This window comes from Camelus dromedarius, chromosome 5, assembly GCF_036321535.1.
Source record: "Camelus dromedarius isolate mCamDro1 chromosome 5, mCamDro1.pat, whole genome shotgun sequence".
Taxonomy (NCBI): Eukaryota; Metazoa; Chordata; class Mammalia; order Artiodactyla; family Camelidae; genus Camelus; species Camelus dromedarius.
The window spans coordinates 37,702,645-37,727,882 of NC_087440.1; the positions used below are offsets into that span (position 1 = coordinate 37,702,645).

The window sequence follows — 25,238 nt, forward strand, 5'->3', positions numbered from 1 at the left end:
GAAGAAAAAGCTGTAGTATTGGAAACAAGACAGCTTTGGAATCTGATTACTTGTGTTCAAATCCTAATTCCACCGCTTGGTAGGTGTGACCTAGGGAAAACTGCTTCATATTTCAGTTTCCTCACTTTAAAATGAGAACATCTCCCTTTCTGAGGTGTGCTAAAGATTCAAAATACTATAGAAATATAGCAGCATGTTGCCCATTGTCAAATGATAGCCAGTATTATTAGGCACTTACCTTATCTCTCTACTCCCAGCTTAGTCCAACTTGTCAACCCACTTGGTGTCACTGTTGGGCACACAGAAGGCACTCATCAAATATTTGATGAAAGAGTGGAAAATTTTGTATACTTTCTCTTTATACTTATCACTATAATGCATCATACTACATCTTCCTGGCTTTCTATAAAGGAATAATTTCCCCACCAATAAATGAAGCATTCTTAGAAGTAGAACTGTTGGTATTTAATGATGTATGTAAAAATGGTGAAGTAAATGAGTAGTTACCCATTTGACCGGCTATGTGATATCCTACTTTGATTTATTGTTCAAACCTATCTGAGTCAATGATTCTAGATTCCAACCATCATACATTTGGGAAACTGAAAATGATAGATAGATTTCCCTTTAAGATTGCTTTTAACCCTGAGATTATAAAATTAAATGATAGTAGAACAACATTACTCAAACCATGGGACTCTCATGTATGCATGGAACTCTAGTGTCCTGCTCTAGATTGTACTCCTCAGGATGTTAATAGTTGTTCCTTTGAAAAGACATTCTTTTTTTCTTTAAATTATTATTATTTTTTAACTGAAGTATAGTTGATTTACAATGCATTAATTTCTGGTGTACAGCATAGTGATTCAGTTATACATATATATTCTTTTTCACATCCTTTTTCATTATAGGCTATTATAAGGCACTGAATATAGTTCCCTGTGCTATACAGTAGGACCCTGTTGTTTATCTATTTTATATATAGTAGTTTGTACCTGCAAATCCTGACCTTGCAATTTATCCCTCCCTCTCCCCACTGGTAACCATAAGTTTGTTTTCCATATGTGTGAGTCTGTTTGTTTTGTAAATAAGTTCATTTGTGTCTTTTTTTTTTAGATTCCACATGTAAGTGATATCATATGGTACTTTTCTTTCTCTAAAAAGTCATTCTTAAACAGAGAAACACTGCTGTCAACATCTTATAGCTATCTCTTACAGAGTCACTAGGCATATTAGTAGTTTGCATTCCATGCAATGGTTGCCCAAGCTTATTTGACAATAGAATATGTCTTAAATAAAAAAGGAATGCATACTAATATCTTTTAGAACTTGCACTCCTGGGAGCAGACTTCAGTAAATGCAGCTCTGGAAGTTGGTTATTAGTGATTCACTCCAGTCACATCACATTGCTCAGTGTTGATGAAACCATTGAGGAGCCTGGAGTGTACATGTGGCAAGCTCATGTCACAAAACTCAGGGGTCAGGCAAAGCTTCCACTCTGTCAATTTCAATGTGATCTGAAGCCTGAAATGACACTGATACCCCACTCCAACAAAAGATATGCTGGCCCTCTGTGATACGGCTTTCTACTTTTTGGTCTATCAAGCATTATTTCTCAATGTACTGCTGAGCTTGCTGTAATCTGTGACAGCTTTTAGCACTAAATTTCCATTAAGAACTTTGGGCCACAGGCAGGATTTTCTTCAGTAGGCAAACTACCACTATAAATATTCAGCCAAGAAGTACTTACAACATAGCATAGACCTTGATCCATGATGACCAGTAAGAAATAGTAGACCATATAACCTGGAAAGAAGCTGTTAAATTCAGGGCTGATGCTTCTAAGCAGGAATACTAAGCAAAGGTAGGAACACAACTATGTATTTAATAATACTCTATGCAAGAATCAACTACAGGTATGTTCACGCTTGACTAGGACACCTAACATCCCTTCCAACTTCTCATTATCTAATCAGATTAAGAAATACAGTGTTTTATATATGCATAAACTTTATGGTTTTGTTCCAAAGTTGCTATCATATATTTTATAAGTAAGTCACTTAATATCTTTGGGCCTCAACTTCCTCCTCTGGAACATAAGCATGTTGTACTAGAGGGTCTTTAAGATCTCCAATTTTCAAATTCAAATATTCTAATGCTCTTCTTACAAAAATCCCTTGAGGTCAAATAGACTAGTTATTATTTGGAAGAAATAGAAACCACAGCTCAAAATAGCTAAGTGATTTGTCCATGTTTGGAACAAGATTTCAGGAGATTTTAAAACCAGGCCTTCTGAATCCTTGTCTGATATCTTCCATATTATCACAGTACCACATATATTAAAAACTGTATAAAATATGTTAAACTAACAATACCTTTAAAAGTCTTTCTTTTATAAATATGTAGTCATATACTTATTTTAAAGTATTATTATCAACATCTACTTGAAGATACAATTTTTGGGGGGGCGGGAGAGGTAATTAGGTTCATTTATTTATTTATTCTTAGAGGAGGTACTGGGGATTGAACCCAGAACCTCATGCATGCTAAGCATGCCCTCTACCACTTGAGCTATACCCTCCCCCCTGAAGATACAATTTTTTAAAATTCAAGGAAACAAAAATGTGACCTTACCACTCCACAGAACAATTATTTTCATTTATGTGATTTTCTTTCAACTGTTACTCGTATGTCCAAGCAAAGTCATATGCATGTGGCACATCAACTTTGTATTCATAATTGTATAACCACTGGCCATATAAACATCAGCTCCTGGGTACGACATTGCTAACACTCAGTCACATGGACGTGAGGGGAGGAGACCTGCAGCTAGGCGTCATTGGCAAGGACTGAAGAGGACCTGAAATGATTCTATAGTTTGCTGTGATCCCGCTTTTCCTTTATATCTGGCTTCAGAATCTCATGGTTAGAATCATTCCTCTGGCTTTCTTAAGAAAGACAAGGAAAAGACTTTAGTATGTCAATGTTAAGATGCTGTAACCTGGGTTGGGAGAGAAAATCCTGGAGAGCTCTTCTGGATATTTCTTCAATACAGTTTTCACCTTGGAAGAAAGGGAGGTTGTGACCCTGACGAAGTGAGCAGCAGAACAGGAAGGTCTCAGTGGAAAGGAGGAGGATCAGGCAGCAACAGACTTAATAGTGGCCAGGCAGAGAAGGCTCTGGACGCTGGGATCCGGAGCAGACGCCAGGAAGGGGGAAAGAGGTGTCTGTGGGGAATCAATGAAAGTGGGGCTGAGAGAAATTAGAAGATTCTTTGGTCAGTTTATCAGTTTTTCCCTGCCAGAAAGTTCCTGATGGGAACCACAGGAAACACCATCATAAGCCAAATTAATCATGAAGTGTATCAAGGTGAAGGAGTAAAAGGAGCAAAATTTAATGACATTAGCGGTTCAGTTCTAAACATGAGCCAAAACCCAAGGAATGGGATAGGTCAAGCCAGAGCTATTATATAAACCCTCAATTTCGGCTGCAAGCTCTTTATACAAGTAAGCTGTGTACCTGTAGACAGGTAATTTAAGAGAGTAATTTAGTGCTTTAATTTAGGAATGTTTCATCCTTTATAAGTAGCACATAAGGCATCCCACCCAAACCTTATTCACCAATTGGAGATGTTTGAATGTAAAAACTATAATGGAAGATCATCTACTTAAAAGTTAAATCTATTTGGAATAATAATCACACAAGACAATATGATGATATTAAGATTCAACTAGTTTGTTGCAAAATTCATCATCTAAGATTATTTGTCTAGCTCAAGAAATTGCATTTACCCAGTAAAAGGGCAAAACTCTAACTGGGTGATAAATAGTATTCTTGCTGAATTATCATACATGAGGAAAAACTACATATAATATTATAAAAAAATACTTATGGAAATTCTTACAGTTACTGTATTTATGAATATAGATCTATTATTAACTTCTTTGGGACACATTATTCTCAAAGTAAATTCTAATAAAAATTAGTTTATATGTCAAACTTCTTGTTTATCTCTAAACTTAGAATAGGGAACCTTATCTAGATGAAAATATAAGATAACTGACCAGTATGAACAATAGCTAGAAATTAAATTAACCATATAATATAGTTAAGATAATCAGTGGAGCCAGAGTCGTAGATCAGAAAGAAAAAGAAAAATGTTAATAATATGGAATAGAATTACATACTCTTGAACTCAATTTGCTAACCTACAGGCATTCACAGACCAGAGCACAAATCCATTTACAGACATACTTTCTTATCTTAATAATATTTTATTGACTTACACATTTTCTCCTTTTGTCTGCTCCCTCTCCCTTATGTTCCCTGAGAACAAAATTTTTAAAAACTTTTTCTGAAGAATTATGATAAAATATTAAGTTTTTAAAAAGCAAAACATAAAATCCCTTTATAACTGAACTAAGTATGTTAAAATATGCATGATTATAAACAAAGCTAATAAGTAAAAATGAAATAGTGGTATTTGAGCAAAGAGATTACAGGCTTATAAACTTTCATTATTTGTAATTGTTTATATTGCTTTTACCAAAAAAAAAAAAAAAAGTATTTTTTAAAGTTTTCTCTTCACCATTTCCCCCTTTGGAAAGGTCCTTGACACATAGTAGGTGCACAACATAAATTTGCTGAATAAGTGTACAAAATGGCAAATACAACTGCTGGCAGATTTCCTTTAGAGAAGCCAAATAATGGCACTGGCTATGATGAAGTAAGGACAAAATAAGTTAATATTCACTCTTCCATCTGCCCAGAGGCTTCTAATTACCTGTCCTAAGACTGTTATTAGTAGAGTATCGACATAGTTTATTGTCTACTGGGACACTTCTGAGAGTGAAAAGGGAGCTAGTTATAAATATGCTGGGTTCTTAGATATGACACCTAAAGCACAAGCAACCAAATAAATAAATAAATTGGACTTCATCAAAATTAAAAACTTCTGTTATTCAAAAGACATTCAAGAAAATAAGAAGACAACTCATAAAATGGGAGAAAATATTTGCAATCATTTACTGATAAGGGTCAAGTATCCAGAATATACAAAAACTCTTATAATCAACATTAAAAAATGAATACCGCCAACTAAAAAAAGGACAAATAATTTGAATGGTAATTTCTCCAAAGTATACAAAAGGAGAATGAGCACATGAAAATATCCTCCACATTGATCATTAGGGAAATGCAAATCAAAATTGTAACATACCACTTCACAGGCACTAGGATGGCTATAATTTAAAAAAAAAGGAAAGTAACAGGAGTTGGTGATAAAGTGGAAAAATTGGAACCCCGTACACTACTAGAAGGAATGTAAAATGGTGCAGCTGCTTTGAAGAAGTTTGGCAGTTTCTCAAAAAATTAAACATAGTCACGACAAGATCCAATTATTCCACTCCTAAGTATATATTCAAGACAATTGAAAACATACATCCACACGAAAAATTGTAGTTGAATGTTTATAGCAGCATTATTCATAAAAGTCATAAAAGAAGAAACAATGCAAATGTCTACCGATTAGATAAATGAATAAACAAAAATGTGGTATATCCAACGCAATATTATTTAGTCATAAAAAGGAATGACGTTCTGATACATGCTGCAACGTGGATGATTCTTGAGAACATTATGCTGAATGAAAGTAGCCATGCTCAAAAGGCCAAATGCTGCATGATTCCATCTACATGAAATATCCAGAATAGGTAAATCCATAGAGGTCAAATGTTGATTAGTGGTTGCCAGGAGCTGGGGGTAAAGTGGAAATGAAGAGTGACTTCAACAAGTACAAAACTTCTTGTTAGAATGAGGAAAATGTTCTGGAATTAGATACTGGTGATGGACAACCCTACTGCAATATTGTACAATACAACAATATTGCATCACCTTGTGAATATACTAAAAATCATTGAATTAGACACTTTTAAGTGGTAAATTTTATGGCATGTGAATTGTGTATCAATAATACATAAACAATAAATAAACAAGTAAGAAAGCTGTACTAATGAGGGGAACTGGAACTGAATTATAGTCATTGTCAGTGAGGCACTCAATATATTTCCAATCCTGAAAGATAAATAGTTGGAGAAAGCTGGAGTTAGAGAAAATGCCTAGATGCTTTCCTCCAGAACATAATGCTTAAACCTTAAATCTAAAACTTTAAAGCAGAGCCTATACTAATATATTAGGTATTACTTCCAGACCATCTCCATTTTGCTTCATCTCTCCCAAACAATATGTTGCCAAAATTTAGTGTTTTCATTTTATTTATGTCACCATCTTTTACTTTATCTCTTCTAAACAATATTTAGGCATAATTAGTGTTTTGGTTGTATTAACATCCTTTCTGTCTCTCTCAACTTCTTCTGCTTCATCTCTGACAAACAATAGTCAGCCACAGATTTGCATTATAATTCCATTCACATTTCTTCTCTCACCTCCCTGCAACCCTTGAGTACTTCTCAATGCCCTTTCTCCTTCATTTGTTTTCTAGTCACTTTTTCTTTTTTCTGTATTTTCTTTCCCATACAACTCAGCTTGCTGATTCTCCTACGAATCCCACTGTATCTTCTAAAATACCATCCTATTGCTAGTACACCTTCCTACATTGTTAACCTTTCCCTAACAGTCTTTTGATCTTCTTGCTAGAATGGAAACCTGACCCTTCTGACTATGCATGTCCCTTTAAGTGAAGGTAATTCCTATTTCAGGACCAGAAAATGGAGCTGACATTTTCCTGTTTCTCTCATGGTTTTTAGACTGTGATTCTCCTTTGCTCCTCCCCTGGCATCCTCTTGATACACCACTCTCCCCCCATCCACATCTATGCCTTTTGCAGACCTTCATATCACACTTCACAGTGATTAAAGATTTGGGCTCAGGGATATGGGTGTTTCTTTCTGTTCTGAGTCTTATTCTAGGTTACCTTTATTGTCCAAATGGGGTACCAGTTTTTAAATTCCTTGACATCCTCCACTGCAGCTACACATTCCCATGGCCTCATCCTTGATCTTATTATCACACATACTGGCTCTACCTCAGATATCTCATGCTATGACTTGTCTCTTTCCACATCTCCCACTTGAACTCTCTTAGAAATTCTCCTTCTTTTTGAAAGCACTGTTCTTCTCAACATCACCCCTCATCTAATCTGTTTGCTCCTAGCTGATTTTATTCTTTTTTTTCCCTTTCCTTATTCAATTTGGTTTTTGAGGTCAATTGTTTCAACCACTGTTTTCCTAACACTTCCAATTCCTTCCACTCCATGACTTTAATATACTGCATCTCCTCTGCCAATCCCTGAACATGAGTCAACCCAACCATCTGCTTTTTCCGATCTGCTCTCAGACTGCCAAGAAAACTGCGTAACTGTGCTTTCTAATTTGTTGCATTATTTATGATTTCTAGCCTCAGCTAGTTGGCTCACTTACCCATTTCCTAAAGTGGCTACATCAAACAGTCACTACTGTCCTCCAGCATCTACTCCATACCATCTTCTTCTCTCCCAGATGATCAAGTCTTATGTTTTATAGCAAAAGTAGAGGTCATGATGTCTGAACTTCATTAGAGATCTCCTTTTCATCCTACACTCAACAATCTTTTCCTCTTCATTCCTCTACCCAAGCTTTTGACACAGCATTTTGTTCCATAAATTTGCTCCATAAACCTCTTGTCTTTGTTCTTCAATTTCTCTCTACTTCCTCTTCCTCTGAAAACATTCTCAGATTTTTTGCATCTTAAACAAGTCCCTTAATACTGCCTTCCTATAAAACTACAGCTCTTCAATTTCTGTCGTCCTCAACTTCTTGAGTCATCTACACTTCCTATACTTTCTTAGTCCCATTCAATCCTCAGGATTTACGTAATTCCAAGGAACCTGTTCTCAGTAATGTTCATTGTGACTTCATAATTGTCGATCCAAATCGCTTTTAAAAAGTTCTTTCTTATTTGACTTCTCTACTGGATTAGATATTGCTCACCACGACCTATTTGCATAGAAATTCTTCCTTCTTTTGGGTTCCATGACATTCTCTTAAAATTTTTCTGCAACTTCTTTTTCCAACCTTAGCCTCTTGATGGCATCTCTTAATCTGTCTGTTCCTTAAATATTGAGCTTCTTACTGTTTCTTTCTTGACATCTTTTCTATATACTCTCTTAGACAATGTCATCCACCTTGGTGGCTTTTTAAAAAGTGTATATTTCAATAGTTTAAGTATGCTCACATTGTTGTGTCTCTGGAACTTTTATCTTACACGACTGAAATGCCATACCCATTAAACAACAACTCTCCTTTCGTAACAACACTTACCCTCCCCCCAAGCCCTGGCAACCACCATCCTACTTTCTGTTTCTATGAATCTGACTGCTTTAGATACCTCATCTAAGTAAAATCATACAGTATTTTTCTTTTTGTGACTGGCTTGTTTCACTTAGCATAATGTCCTCAAGGTTTATCCATGTTGCAGCGTGTATTAGGATTTTCTTTCTCTTTAAGACTGAATAATATTTCACTGTGCATATATAGCACATTTTATTTATCCATTCATCTTTCAGTGGACGTTTGGGCTGCTTCCACCTCTTGTGTATTGTGAAGAATGCTACTATGAACATGTGTGTGCAAGTCTCTCTTTGAGCCCCTGCTTTCAGTTCTTTTGGATATATACCTAGAAAGGAGATTGATAGACTGTATGGTAGTTGTATTTTTAATTTTTAAGGAATGACCACTGTTAACTTTGGTAACTTTAACTACCACGTATGTGTAGCTAACTTCCAAATCTACATTTTGTTCCCCAATCTCTCTGTCTCCTGAAATATGTAAAGATATGAACCTACAAAGGAAGGGAACATGTTTATCTTTTTATCCCCTATGTTTCCCAATACTGAGTATACAATAGCTTCTACATAAATTCTTATTTAAAAGATTATGCCTTTTGAATTCTGAGTGTGTCTAACAAAGAAACCCTGGGAGGGCTAAAGTCCAATATATTTTCCTACTGATTGTTGTGTAATTTAGGATGAATCATTGTTGTAAGCTTAATGGTAGGCACCTTGCAATGTACTTATCTGTTTGCTTATAATGCTTACCAATGTTTTGCACATACTAGGTAGTAAGTATCTGGTTAATTAAATACTCTCAAATGTTAATCAGACTGACAGTAGCAGTGGCCCAGTATTGAAATGCTTGCATAATTTCTTTTCCTTATTTCTAACTGAAAACATTAAGGAAAAAGAGAGGAGAAAACGTGGGAATTAATATGTTATTACTATACTCCTATACCTATTTTAGGATAAACACATATATGTGGGCTATATACTGGATAAACTGTATTCTGACCATATGATCTCAGTAAATAAGAATCCATCAATAAAATTTTTCGAAAAGTTTAGCCCATACCAAATTTACAACACCATCAAAGAGAAAAATTTAAAAAAAACCGTTTTGGAGGATGTGGCCATTCATCATTATTATTTATGAGATGATAGCAAGAACACTGAAGAACATTTAAAATAATACTCTGAAATCATCGTGAAACTAAAATTAGGCCCAGATTTTTAATGGGAAAAAAAACGCTACCCAACATCAAGGTGACTGAGGGCACAAAATTTAATCATTGCTTAAGACAATCGGACACTTTTTCACTAGTAAATACAGCTTTAAAACTTGCAGTAACTTCTGCCAACTCAGAACTTTGAGAAAAGCAGTCACTTTCTTTATGAGAAGGAGAGGAAGAAAAAAAGGATATTATCAACAATGTGAAAGGAATGCAGCATGGCAGCGGCTCCAGACGGACCTGGCAAACTCTGAACACTGGAATCACCAAGGAAACACAGAGCTATGACACCGCCAAGGGCTGAGTGAAATGCCTGAAGCCTGCTCTATGGTTCAGCTTTTAAAAACCAAATGAAAACTTGTGAGTTGCAAGAAGAATTTCGTTATTTTGATGAATAAGTCACATACTGGTTGAATTAAAAGAAACAACTATAGTTTAAATGAACACAAACCTAAGCTTTTTTTTTCCCCCAGTTCATCTGGTTGCCAACTCCTTCTGATTTATAAGATTCAATTTTCAGAGTTCCACAAAATGGTAGAAGTGAATGGAATTTGAGAATGTGTCAGGTACGGCTCCCTCCCTCTGATGAGTCTGAAGGGATGAGTTACCCTAGGGCAGTGTTAACGCACAGTCCATGGGAAAGCAGAGAGTCCAACAGAAGCCCCTGACTCTTGGTTCAGAGATATCACCATAAGGAATACACAGTTCGTACTCAGATGGTAGTCATATGTATGAGTCACAGGTGGGGAAAAGTGACTGTTAAAATGCAGTTTTCCAAGCCTTTTCTCAGCAATTCTGATTCAGTAAGTCCAAGGTGAGATGCAGGAATCTGCATTTTAACAAGTTTTCCTGGTAATTCTGGTTAAGTTGATCCTCAGACCAAACTTCGGTATACTACTAGAAAGTGAGATAAATCATGGGGTCATTTAGAAATAGGCTCTTCTCTAGTCTTAAGTGCAGGGATAGTTAAGTACCCTACCTGGAAGGACAGAAAAGTTCTTTCTCCCTTGGATCACCAGCTGGGACCTTTCTTTAAGGACAGAAAGTCAAAAAGAGTAGAGAGGCATTCCTGTAAAGCAAGCGTAGTGAAGCCCGGCATATCGCTGAAATGCAGCAGGTTCAGACAGCCTGGGCCTCTGGGAGGAGAAGGTAACCAGTAGAGGCAAAAGGGGAGAAAAGAAGAGGAAGAAATTAAAAACCCTTGGCCAACAAAATAACCACAGTCTTGGAATGGACGGACAGGTAGGTAGCAAAGCAAATATAGCAAAATGCTAACTGTAGAATCCAGGTGGTGGGTATATGGTGTTAAGTGTGTAATAATTTCAACTTTTCTGTTTGCACCCATTTCCCCAATTCTTGACACCTTAACTCCAGGACACGGGTGTTTCCACTTCTCCCACTTTCTCCACCTACTTGGCTGTCTCATCTTTCTTTCTTTTGTCAATTTTCCTCTTCCTTCTGTTGCGCTAAATTTGGTTGGAACTGAAATCCTTTGTTGTCCTCTACATCATCTCTCTCATAGGTCTTGATTTTCCAAAGTATACTGAAATGTCAGTGCTCCCCTAACTAGATGAAATTGCTTCCATCTCCAAATCGCCACAATACTGTTTTTATCTCTCTTTTGACACCTCTAGTTTCCTCTGTGTTCCAGTCGACTGCCTTAACGCACCGTTTATGTTGCAATCTCCACAAGGAAACTGCCTTTTCCTTTTTTAATGTGCCTCTTATACTTACCAGAGTAGTCACCCTGCTTATTGGATGATTAAATCTTGTCTATTTCTAGGGTTTCAACTACCACTTTTATAAACAAGACTCCCAAATTCTGTACTCTGCCCTGAGCAACAAATCTGCTTGACATTTCTACTTGTCTAAGCCTTTAGTGCGTCAAACACAACATATTAAGATCTGAATTCACCTTCTTCAGTGGCCCATACATGAAAATTTAGTGATTTCTGATTTCTCCTTTTAGCCCCATCATAACCAATCAGCTACCTTGAAGTGTATTTTTCTTCAAAACACTTTTCAGTATCTCCCGTCTCCAGTTATGTTTATTTCCATGTTCATAGCCACTATGTGTTATAAGAGCCCGAATCCCTTTATGTCTGTACTACTCCAAAAAAAAAAAAAAATCTGTCTTCCTGCCACAGAATTTTCTTCTGTAATCCTCGTGTACCATTCTCAGGTCTATCCTCCTAAGAACTGTTTTAATTGTGTCACTCTTCTCTTTAAAAGCATTCACTGGCATTTTGTTGTCTGTTAGTCCAGACAGATTTGAAATGCCCTCCCCTACCCCTCGTGCCTATAGAAATCCTATCCATTCTGCAAGGGATGGCTCAAGTTGCCATGTCTGTTTTAATACAAGGATTCCCTACTCTAGCCAGAAGTATCTTCTCCCTCTGCTGCTATTCTATAGCTGAGAGATAGCATCGTCCAGATATCACTGATCACGCAGTACCTAGTTCATTTCTGTGTTTATCATGTCCCCTACTAGATGGTAAATTCCTTGCGGTTAAGGTTATATCTTGAACAATTTGCATTTCATACAGCTCTCAGCTCCACTGCTGACCTGCAGATTCGAAGGACTATGACTTTGAAGTGGGGAGCAACTATCCATGATGCAGTATTAAGCAAACATTAGAACATTTTCAACATCTGGCTTCAAAAAGGCAAGTATGCATACAATGAAAATAAATCAAAGCCAGGAGGACTATCTGAATGTAATCAGGATATAAAATAATGGAGGCACTGAGAAAATGAAACTGATGATCGTATCTACTCATCAGAGACTTACCTTGGGGCTGTGAAGTAACTTAAAAGAATGCCTGGAGTAGAAAGTATGTCTTAGTTTATGTTAGTACAAAGCTAAGTAAATATTATCTCAGAGTTGGAGCCAAGGATGGCATTTTTGCTAGTACAGTCAGACGTTCCCTAAAAATCTCCATATCTCTCCTTCAAAAAGTCCACAATTACTTTCCCAACCCCAACTGTTTATAACAGTATTAGCTAATGGTTCTCAGATACTGTTACATAGGGTATGGTTAATTCGCTACATAAATTCTTCTCACATTCAGAAAAATAAAGATGATAATAGGTCAAATTTTATTAAGCTTCTTAAGAGAAAAATGCTAGCTAATCCAGTGCAAAGAATTCATTCATATGGAAAAGTCCAGTAAAAAGAAGTAGGGTCATATTTACTGTGAAGTTGGCTATTTGTGATGCATTCCACAGAATGTCATTAAATATAGAAAGGTCTTAAAGCTTATTGCATCAAAATTCATATTTATAAATAAAATAAAGACATTTCTACTATTTGATTCACAAAAAGTTTATTTTACACAGGATTCAAGTACAGATTTTCTTAAATGAAACAGTTTTTTCCTTCTGTATTTAAAGAAGGGCTTGCTTTTTGTACACTTTTTTCAGGTACATAAATGCAGTAACACTGTATTAGAAAGACACTAGAAGAAACCTTAAGTAAAATGAACACTTGTTAAAATAAACAAAAGTCAGCTGAGTAAATTTGAAGGCCTGATTGACTTTATCAGCAAATTCATAAGTCAGGTAGCATCCCATCCAACTAGATGGGTGCTCAGAGGGGTTGTACAAAATGGAAAGTTTATATAGGAAGAAGGGTGGGGTAAGGTAGCTATTAGTAAAAGAAAAGAAAGGGTTATTTTTCGGCGGCCAGGACATTTTGTGGGGAGGAGAGGTGGGGCAGGGATGGGTGAAGGTTGAAAGGCACGGGTTTAGCATACAGATGGCCTCCTCTTCCTCTGGAAGCTGGAGAGAGCCTGCGTGGCAGATTACCTGACTGGTGCTGGCCGCAAAACTGCAGACTGGTTGATTAAGATTACATTTCTGGTGAAGGTTGAAACTGCAATTAGGTTAGTTATTAAATCTAGGTTTGGTATCATGGGCTTTAGCACAAGAGTTGCCATTCTGGGCCTGTGGTTTTTCTCTTCAAGACTCTGCTATAGTAAAATGATAAAATAGAAACAGCAATGCCCACACTGAATCTTAAAAATCTGTTTTAGTTTGTAAGTTTTCTGGTGTTATCTACTGTATTCAAGCAAGGGGTAGTGGTATTAAACTTGCTTCCTGCACACTCCAACCTCTTTATTCCTTTAATGACAAAGAAATCTATGTGTGAAGTACTGGTAAAACTGAACCAAAATCAAGAGTATTATAACCACTGTCATGTCTTCCTGTTCAGGTAATATTTACTGTGCATCATTCAGCATGAACAACATGGTGCTATGGAAGTACTGTGGGAGATTAAGAAAAAATTACATTGTACATGTCCTCACTGTTACATTTTCTCTGCCCAATATTATTTATACTCTTGTAATTAAGACATATAAACAAACTAAAAGCAAACAAGCAAAAAGGCAAGTACCCATTCTCATGAGACACAGTACAAGTGTCAAGAGTAGGACAGCCATAACGCCCAGGAAGGTAGAGGCAGGAAAAATCACCGTGGGGTCGGAAGAGGTTGACTTGAGCTAGATACTGAATGATGGACTTAGAGGAGAGCAGAAGGCAACTTATGTATGAGCATGACCTAAGAAAAAGTATAAACAGAGCTGTACTGGAGAACTTCTACAGGGGAGGGGTGAGAGAAGGAGTTACAAAGTCGAGCTGGAGCCATATTATAGAACTGCAATGCCAGCCTTAGAAGTCTGGGCTTCATTCCGGGTTAACAGTGGTTCTGAGGTTCCAGTATACACAAGGATCACCTGGAGGAGACTGGTGACTAGATAGATTTTTAACTCATGAGATTCTAATTCAAGAAGTTTGGGATGGCCCCAGAAAATTGCATTTGGGAGAAAGTTAGGCTCCCCAAGTGGTCCCATACAGCTGACACACTCTGAGACACTCTAAGACAAAAGATTAAGAATCTTTTTCTATTCTACTAACTCTTATGAATTTTACCCCAATTTCCCATAAGCTTGGAAACAGCCAACTGCTAGGCCCAAAGGTCTCTCGGTCTGTGTTACCCAATTTTTCTTGAGTATTTGGCACCAGAGTTGTTATTGTTTACATCTTGAAAACTATCTCCTGTTAACATTTTCCAGTTCTCTTTGCCCCTCTGATCTCAGTAGTGTCCTCTGGCCTCTCATATGTTGCCCTTTCTTTACGTTTTCTCAGGATTCTGACTTTGGTCCTTTACATTTCTCCCTGCATGATTCCACTCACTCCTAAGTAGTATGAAGAACCTTCATGCCAACTTCAGAAGTTTCGACTTTGTCCTGTAGATATAAAAGAGTTAAAAAAGTTTCTGAACAGTGGGATATCATAGAGAAAGGAATGTTCTAGAAACATTTCCTTGGAATGGTCTGCAAAAAAGGATTAGAGATAGGAGAAACAGGAGGGAGAAACTATCAAAATAAACAGACATTAAGAGTCATCACCAAAGTGTAGCTTTAGAATGAAAACGTCATTTTTCTAGTAGTTCTTCCCTTTCTAGCTCTTCTAGCAATAGTCGTTTCATTATCTTGTGGGTTTTTAAGAAGTAACTATAACTAACGAATCAGGCCCTCTGCAATGTTAATCATAGATAGTAAAAGTCTGACATGTCATCATTCTAACACCAATGTGAGTTCTTATTCTCCAAAACAGGTGGCATGGGATTCTATAGTATTTGATCCTTCTATCTGATAAATTTAGGTCTCTTAATATGGAGTCAATAAATTATTAATACAAATATTAATAAAGCTCATGCCTTCTTTTGACTTGAACTAATGAAATGGTAAAAGTGTATTTGATTTACTTTGTATGAGTATATTCAAGATATATTAACACTCATTAGTCCATGTCTTATACACAGTATTTTCTAACTAATGAATCCATTAAGTTTCCAAATGGACAGATAAAATAGCATGTAGACATGATATTCTAATTTAAACATTCTGGAAACTTAGAAAAACAGAGGCAGATGGCACCTAAATTAGATGCAGTCCTACTGCCACCTAATTTAGTAAATAAACCAGTTTATTGGCTGTTCTTTCTCACATGAGCCACACTGGGAGATGCTAGGCCTTTATTGAGATGAATTTCAGTTTTAACTCTCACTACAAGAAAAGCCAGGGGGATGGAAATTATTTCTCCCTAATGAGTGATCTTAGAAAAATTATTTAAGCATTGTCTTTCTTTCCACAGCACTATCCTCATTAAATACTGTGAAGATAAAATTAGGTATCTGTTGAAAGTTCCTTGAGCACCTTGGGCCATATGAGCTACAGAAAGCCAGGGTGTAGTTATTTTCATATCTCCTATTTCTCTTGCCTTTTCCCTCGTTTTAGCCTCCTTGGAAATGAAACAAACTTGACTGTCCCCTTCTGCTTAATAAGCCTTCATGTCGCTGAAATTGCTATTCTCCACAAGTACCTCAGGCAAACTTTTTTTAAGGAATTGCCTGAACTACAGAACAGCAATCGAGGGCTGTGAGTCAGCATTTCTCCCACACACAAAATCAAAATGATTTAAAAAAGGTAACACATAATCTTTTTGAAAGACATATACGCCTCCTTGGAGAAGCTTTGAGAAAATTGGGAGTTTGCAAGTTTATGAATAGTTTATTACATTTCAATAAGGGTATTGTGAATCAATAAAGCAAAAATTAAGGACATTGAGCTCACTATCAAGCCAGTTATTGATCCCCAAGTTCCAAAATAGAATAGTACAGGAAGGATATGGAGAAGACAGGATTTTTTTGTGATAACAAGCATTTTAAGTATTTTAGGAACACAAACCTAAAGAAATTATAAGACACAAAGAATTTTCAGCAGCTATTTAAAGATGTCTGTTGAAGTGAATTTCTTCCTTTTTGATTAATTATAAATATTATTTTGTTTTTACTCTTTAAAATATTAAGTCAGAGGAGAATGCAAAAAATGAATGTTACCTTTTATTCATATATTCTTTCAACTTCTTATTTATCTTCCTCTCTTGGCTTTGAGAAGTCTACCTTATTAACTGTCTATCTTATATCACTGTCTTAGCTTGGGCCGTTGTAACAAAATACCATAGACTGGGCAGCTTAAACAACAGAAATTTATTTTCTTATAGTTCAAGAGGCTAGAAGTTCAAGGTAAAGACTTCAGAATGGTCAGTTTCTCTTCCTGGCTTGTAAATGGCCCCCTTCTCACTGCATCCTCACATGGTCAGCAGAGAAGAGTGAGCAAACTATCTGGTGTTTCTTCTTATGAGGACACTAATCCCATCAAGAGGCCCCTATTCTCATGACCTATTAACCCTAATTACCTTCCAAAGGCCCCATCTCCAAATACTACCACACTGGGGGACTTCAACATATGAGATTTTTTTTTGAGGAGGACACAAATATTCACTAATAGAAAACATGATACTGGCTCCAAATCATTAAGTATATAAAACAGAAATGAACAAGTCAACTTGTTTTCAAATAATTCCAGTAGAAAGCTTCCCTTTTTATTCCTTTTACAGCAGTCTAAATTGACAAGAAAGGAACTTCCTGAAAATTTTATGAACTAACACTAATTTCATGAAGCAGTAACTTTTAAAAACCAAAGACAGAACATGAGACATACATTGTGTTGGTAAAACAAAGAGGAACAGATATTAACCCAATGGTATATTAAATAAAAACAACTTTTAATCCCCCATACCTCATTCCTATATTAACTAAAAATTCTTAAAAAAATTTAAAGCACTTGGATGTCCTTAGAAAGTAATACTAAAATGCATAATAACATTTCTATATTATACTTTCATAGATATTATTAAAAAGAATAGTAAATTGCATATTTTTCCATTCAAAATATGGAAATCTGAAATACTAAAACAAAATTAATAAAATTATAATCAGTTTATGCTAGGTTTTACCTAGTTTTGATACAAATATGATTTTTTATTACATACTAGTACATTTGAAGGTATAAGAAATACATTTTTCTTGACTGCACAAAATTTCACTACAAAATGCTTAAGTACAGCTCTCTCTTAAGTACAAAATGCTTAAGTACAGCTCACTTCCATGTTCTTATCAATGCCCATAAAGTGAATAGAAGGCATTTTTCAAATTCTCGTGTGTTGTATAGGGAAAGCAGGAAAAAGGGTGACTGAGATCCAGAGTTTAGGTGACTTGGCAAGATCATCCAATTAAGCAGGCTGCAGAGTTATGGATGGGACCCAGGATTTTCTTGCCTAAAAATGCTGCAGATTAGTATACTCAAGGAGAAGGGGACGAAAATCTAATTATACCCCAGATCATTTTATACCAGAAAACAACTGTAGAAACTTTTAATTTCTCAAAACTCAATTAGGTGTGTGTATGGTCCATTGGTATCGAGCTTCAACACCTGCCGGTTCCCGTAAGTGCCGTGTTCCACCACAACCCCAGCTTCGGCACACTTACTGTTAGCAGCTAATTCTTTTTTACAGAGAGTCACAAATTGGGAATAAAGTTCTAACCCTTCTTCTTTGCCAGAGTTACAGTGATACTGCATGTTTCTTCCTTTTACTCTCCCCCCAAGGGTGGCTTGAGGGATGATAAGAATGTTGCCAGGTAGATCCAGTATAGAGACGTGCTTGCCATTTTCTGTTTCACTTAATTTCACATTTAACAGTGTATTAACTGGGTGAGGAAGAGAGGGAAACATTTTAAAATAAAAAGACAAACATGAAGAAAACCAACAATTCTCTAGTCAGCAAATCTCATTTAAAATCCGGTTTGTCAGCTCATGCTTTTTTATTCAAAGTTTCTCTTTAGATTTTAAAAACTGCCTTACTAAGCTAAATCATCTAAGCATGAAAAACAAGCCAAATTTCATGCAGAAAATGGCACGATGTTTTTTAAATCTGACTTGGCAGTTCAGGTCTCCTAACAATAGGATCATCCAGAAAGGACTAAAGAACTAACTAAATAGTGGAACTTCATAATATTGTTGCCCTGGGATACATGAGAATATTTTCCCTTTTTGTTTCTTTTTGTATTTCAAAGCAAATCCTATTGGAAAAAGACCATGATAGAGCCTCCTCACACCAAATTCTGCTTCATAACAAAGAATATTAAATAAAAATCTTGGTGCACTTATTATTTTAAACTTAGCTGCCTAGAGTCCTAAGCTGAGGCAAAGGCTCCAGGTTCAATCCTGTTATAAGCTAGCTGATTTTGCAGTTTTATAACCTCAAAGGCATTATTACATGGACTAATCATTTTACAGACATCACCATAGAAGGATAAAGGTGAAAGCAAGAATCATCAGAAATTCCTTGTCAGCTGAAAAAGTAAATCCAGAGGTACAAAGTTACTGGCATTATCTTCATAAACATGTAAGAAAATAAATATGGTAATATTATTATTATTATTTTTTGGAAATTATTATGTTTTTATTATTATTAAGGAATATACTTCTATGCTTGTCATGAAGCCCAGGCTGGGTTGGCAGAGACAAGCTCTGGAGGGAACTGTACCCCACTCTGGACGCTCTGGTTATAACCACTGTCTTCTCTATCTCAACTGAAAACCCAGGCGCGTGAGGCTTCAATCTGTACTCCTTCTTCCTGGAAGATGCCAAAGCCAATTATGTGAGAGGTTTTATCAGAGGAGAAGACGACTTTATCTTCCCAGAAGACAAACCTACTTTGCTTTATGAGGCAGATAGCAACCCCAAACCACGGACAGGTTGGGACCTGCGCAGGCCTCAATGGTAATACTATTTTATGGCATACGTGAAATTATACTCTTAGAGCTAATAAGAACTATCAAAATAACCATAAATATCTATGTGTAGCTAAATATCTAAAGATAGAAAGCCTTTACATCTCAACTTTAGCCATTTTCAAAACAATAAAGAAAAGAAGTGCCTGATGTAAACACCCTTAGGGTCCTCCTACCTCCAGAAAGGGGACAAATAACTTCTGCTTGTAAAGAATAGTCCTGCAAGGACAAACGGTAAAACTACTGAACCCTCACACTCCTGTGTGAATAATAGAGTCGAAAAAGTACCCTTTCTGGTGGGTAGTCACTGGTTTTATTATTAGAGAGCCTGTAGTAAATATTAGCAAGGATTCAGTATGGTTGTCCCACTCTACACATCAAGGAATTAACCGGGTAAAAACCTGCCAATGTGAACACCCAAATGAATTCCTAAGCTATGCATTAAGCACTATCAATTTTCACTTAACTAATACCTATTTTAAAATACCTCTAATTTTCTCTATTACAAATAGGACTTTGCTGTATAGCCAGCACTCCTTATTGATTCCTTAGAAGGAAACTAATTCTCCAGAGCACTTCATTCCATGGAAATCACTATCCAGCTCTCCAGGCCTCAGGCTAGTGACAGATTAAGGAGGCAGTTTTGAAATAACAGGCCAGAGAGGTAAGCACAATTTATTAGACTTCCAAACACCTCCCTCTACTGGCTCTAAATGAGAATTCAATTAATGCTGTTGGTATACAAATATCAGTTTGTAGAAGTAAATATAGTACAAATACAAATGTCAGTAAGTAGAATTAAAATGAGACAGTGAATTAATGGCACGTTGGAAACTCAAAGATCCTAAGACAGGTTATCAATCAAGTATCTCTAATGATGTATGTGGGAAGTTAAGCTTTGACAGGTCCCTGGATCTCAGTCCAATTATACTGAAGATGAATTGGGGAAGATTCTGCACATCTCTACGTTAGCCATGCTATTTCAGGCTTTATAGATATAACTGGTTGTTATGTTCCCAAGGGGTACATGATTTGATTGGAAAGATCTGAATCCATGTAATAAGTATGAGGTGGGGTTTAAGAGAATCCCATCACACTGGCTTGCTTTGACTTCTGGTAGAGGGAAGTACAAGCTACTACTATCAGTAATAGATGGACTTACTTTGCTTATAACTCATCCTAGCAGAATCTGATCCTTAGATTCCCAGTTCTATACTGAGAATCATGACATATGAAAGCTTTGTGTTAGACTATCCACTAAAAGAGTTAAGGTGAACTTCCTTAGTGTTTTTAAATAACCACATTCTCATGAATGTATTCAAAGTGAACTTGAGACGTATATGGAAGCACAAAGGATTTCATCCCTATAAAACAAAATGCAGTTTGGATTTGGTTTCATTTCATCCTATTATAAATAAGATTCATTTAAGAACATATAAAACAACTTGAGGAAGTCAATCTTAAGTCAGAATGACAAAAATGCTCTTCCTGTTTTCGAAGATTTCTACTATATACTTTCTATGGTCAATAAAGCTTTAATCCAAGGCAAAAACAGACAGAATGACCAGCACCTAAGCATTAAGTCCCGGCAATCATCCTCTATAACAGGAGCCCTCATTTCATTTTCTCTTTAACCCCTTTAAGGCTCCCTCTTGTCCTCCAGATTCAGATGTTAAACTATTAGAGTTACTGGCTCTCCCTCCTCACCTATCATAGTCCCTTCTCAAGTCTAGTTTTCATCCTCTGACAAAGAAGTCACACACAATTGATGTCTCAGCACAGAATCCCCTCTAGGAGCTTCAGCCCTCTGTCCAGGCTGTTCCTCACTGGGCTGTTTGCTTTGAGTTGCATGACTGAAGCTCTTCTAGGTTAACTTCCGCATGCTTCAAATACCCATCTGTATAATTTATATTTCTTACTAGTCCAACTAATGGATACTATCTTTCATAATGAAGAGAGCATAACCTGTCCCCAACCTTAGGGACAGCTCCATTATTGCAGGCTTTTTCTGGGGACATAATTACTATTTCAGATACTGTCTTGAGGCAGTATATGATTTGATTTGGTGTATCTGAACCTATGTAATTATCACAAGGAATGTGCAGTGATATGGCTATCTAGGACACTGGAAAGCTGCAGGCAGGTAAATTATTGTTCAGAGATGCCTGTCCCTGGAGGATGTGTGGCTGTGATGACACTGAGCTTGGTTCAAGAATCATATTTGTACACATTTCTTACAAAGAAGAACATAAATGGGTAGTGTAAATTCTTCCATAATAATGATGTAAGCCTGATCTGTACAGACTTGATGGGAACCACATCTTGTACATATATTGTCACCTATATGCCCTTGTTAGGCACTCTGAGAGATAAGGAAACTATATTAAGAAATGCAGCATCTGTTTCTCCCTATGTGGCTAAAGCTAACAACAGTACACAGAGTTAAGTCATGTATAACTTACATACATACAGTTTAAGACTGCACTTTATGCTCCTTCTGGTTCATCTATCTATTGCTATTCACTCTCATTCTTAAAAAAGAAACAACATCAAATACCTACCCATTTTGGGAAGAAGTTCTTTATCAGCTCCCTTGAAAAAGCACACGTAGATCACTAATCCTCTCTGAACCTATGAGAAACCATAATAAATTCAGATTAGAAAGAAATGTCTATATAGAGATACAGAGGTAAATGAATAAAAGTTCACAACTGTTATGGATAAGAGGTTAAGTGCAAAAGAAGAGAAAAAACTATTTATAATATACTTGACTTCTCAAATACGTGAGAAGATAAAAATCTTTTTCAATGTTCAATCACCTCAGTTATCATTTCTTTCAAAAATTAAGTTTAAAATATAGCCAAAAGGCAGTGAAGGCCCCAAGTTATACCTTCAAACATTTACTTCTAATCAAGATCATTAGGACTATGAACTAGCCTCCTCCTCCCTAAGTAAGGCTGACAGACTTAGAAACACTTAGTTTGCAGGGGCCCATTTATTCAACACCAAATGAATTCACATTATCATATATGGTTGATGGATAAACAACACTATGATTAATATCTCTTTTGACATCATTATTCTTTGTTCCTCCTAATCCATTTACTTACAGGTAATGAAAATAAGTCTGATTCTGTTTTTAAAAATCCAAGAAGTTATTGTCCAATTATTTTCTGTTATTTTTGTTAATGCCTTAAATCACACTGTAATTAAACCTTGGAAACTGCATTCATGTTAAGTTCTACATCAAGAGGATGTCTGCTATCAGGAATATAAGCTTACTTATTTTATATAATGACTTGGCTATTTCTTTGTTAGCTGTTGTAGGATAGAGGCTATATGGAAAAGAGACACTTGATAAATGACTTTGATTTTGTTCTTGAGTGAATCATTAAGTTTTTAATTTTCAGATTAACCTTTTGAGTCCAAGAGCTATTATGAAGACTAAATGAGTTAATATTTGTAAAGTGTTTAAAACCGTGCCTGCTTCATACTAAGAGCTATATAAATGCTTATTAAATGAGTATGTAAAAACAAATTTAAGGACTGAAGAACAATTTATTTTATGTTTTAACTTCCAAAGCACTTTTGGACTGTTTTGTGTATGATAGGGACTCAATTTAATTATCTGTTGATTGCATTTAGGTTCAGCTGTATCTTACAGGCTCTATGTGTTATCTAAATAGTATTCTACTTAAATATAAATGCAGCTTTGTACTCACATCTGATTTACCTGGATGAGAAGTAACCATTTAGAAGTGCAGTTTTGCTCCTGGAACAAGGAAGCACCCCCACTGCACACACACAGTAGGGAATGGCAGGTTGAATGATACGGTATCTGTACCACTATTACAGCCTCCTCTCCACTGGGGTTATTTCAACACAAGGAAGAATCTCATGCATATTCATACTTGGACATACGCAAAGTCAGAATTAAGTATCTAATTATTTGCAGGAATAAACACCTGTTCTTTCCACTCACCACACTACCTCCTCATTAAGGTATTTTCTCTTTATTCCAAAAATAGCTTGCTTTTTTTTTTTTCCAACAATAGCTCTTAAATTGTGACCTACAAATTCCCATCTTCAAGTCAGAATCACTTTCCTTGTAGTTTCTTTCGGTATAAATAGAACGTTTTAAATATATAGGAAAGTACAGATAATTCTCACTGGAGCTTTTAGAAGTTCACTTCCCAGGAAGAAAAACATTAACCTGTGACAGCAAAGATCTAAATGAAACTAAGAATGTGCAAAGTAATCTTCAAATCTTTGACAATTAAAGAAATGTTTAAAAATGAGAACTTTTAATAATAGAATAGAGAATGCTTGAGAAAGAGGAAAGAATTTACTTTCTCACTATCTAATTACTTGTCAGCTCTTTATACTAATATAGCCATGTGTGGGAGTGGAAGTCAAAGGTTTAAAATAGCTTTTAAAGTTTATAAACAAACTGACAGTTTGGAAGGCTGCAATAAAATATCTGTGATTTTACATAACGAGATATGGCAGGAATATAAAAAAATAAAGAAGCATGTAAGAAACTTAAATGATTAATAGTTTGGGATTTATAGTCCCATGAAGCAAGTATAAAAATAGGCAATTCTTTGGATAGGATGGCAAAAATAAAAAGAATACAATTTAAAAATATGGTAGAGAAATTTTCAAAAGGCCTTAACAAAAATAAGAAAGAAATGAATTTCTGAGAAAGAAGGGGGGGGCAAAAATATAGGAATGTTTATGTGTGTAAATATTTCCAAATTAGCATAGGGTAACATTCTGATTTAATAATCATCCTCATATAGTTTATGGGTAGCATTTAAAATAATGACTAGTAATGTGTTAAGGAAGCTAGATCTGGGACTGAATTCTGCAGATAAGATGAATGAATGAACTGCTCCTACATTAAAGTCTGAGTACCTCCAAAAATCTTCATCATTATCAGTATGAATTTTTTTTTTCATTTTACTCCAAAAATAAGATAGGGGCCTTAAAGAACATTTTAATTGTTTTTGCTTGGAATTTTGCATAGGGGCAAGCTGTCTTAGTAAGGCCAATATTCAAGTAGTAGGACAACATATTGGTGTAAATGTTTTAAATTCTTCGGAGGAAATGTGTTTGATATCCGTGCAACATTATTATAAAAGTATTGGTCTTTGTTCCTAGTAGGAAATAAATCAAATTTTTTAAAGTTTCTTGGAAAAAAGAACTGTTTCATGAACAATCTCATGTCTGTGCTAACACCTAGCTGCAGTTTCAGAGGGAATTCAACAGGATCTGGTGCACAAGTCAAAAACACATCTTGAGCGCTTGCAACAAATCTAAATCAAAGCTCAAACCGAACTAGCACAGGTCACCAGCAGCCCGAGAAACGCGCAGGGTGTGGCAAGAGGTCTGAGGCTGCCAGGCCTAATAAAGACCACCGAGCTCAGGTAGGCAGACGATGAGAACAGTTCCAATGCCCGCAGCTCCAAGCCGGGGACACACTCTTCCTCCGGGAGAGAGTAAGTCCGAGGGAGGGGCTGGAGGTGCAGGGCTGAGGAGCCAGGCGAAGCCAGGCAGGTCAGCGAGGGCTGCGCTGCACGGACCGGCTGGAAGTCCCGCGCCGCCCACAGCACGTGCCCGGCGCCACGCGGCTGGCTCGTGGGGAGACGCGGGGGGACAAACCACCGAGATGCCGCGGTAAGAACAAGCCTCCTGCGCGCCAGAGGATAACCGGGGCTGCGGGGCCGACGTTACCTCCACCCACTGGGCCGCGGCGTCCCCCTCGGCGGGGCGTACTTGCAGCCGGGCTTGCAGGCACTGCTGCAGGAGCGCCCGGGCCTGAGGTGTCCGGCCACTTTCAGCCATGGCGCAGGCCCACGCGGATATATCCCGCGGGTTCCGGCTACGAAACGAATGGGCTGGGCCCCAGTGCTCAGGAAGGACGGGGCGGCGCGCGATGCAGCGGACGGACGCCCTGAGCGCCTGTGGCCCCGCCCCC

The 25,238-nt window shown here is 36.8% G+C and overlaps 1 protein-coding gene across 1 annotated transcript; it reads right to left on the reverse strand.

The window, feature by feature from the left end:
• Positions 1-16,597: 16,597 nt before the first annotated feature.
• DTD2 (D-aminoacyl-tRNA deacylase 2) lies at positions 16,598-25,164 on the reverse strand. The gene is made up of 3 exons (XM_010986161.3): positions 24,995-25,164; positions 21,820-21,889; positions 16,598-18,172 (listed from the first exon to the last, which is right to left on the reverse strand). The coding sequence occupies exons 1-3, from the start codon at positions 25,103-25,105 to the stop codon at positions 17,847-17,849; spliced, it is 507 nt and encodes a 168-aa protein (XP_010984463.1). The 5' UTR covers positions 25,106-25,164; the 3' UTR covers positions 16,598-17,846.
• Positions 25,165-25,238: the final 74 nt, after the last annotated feature.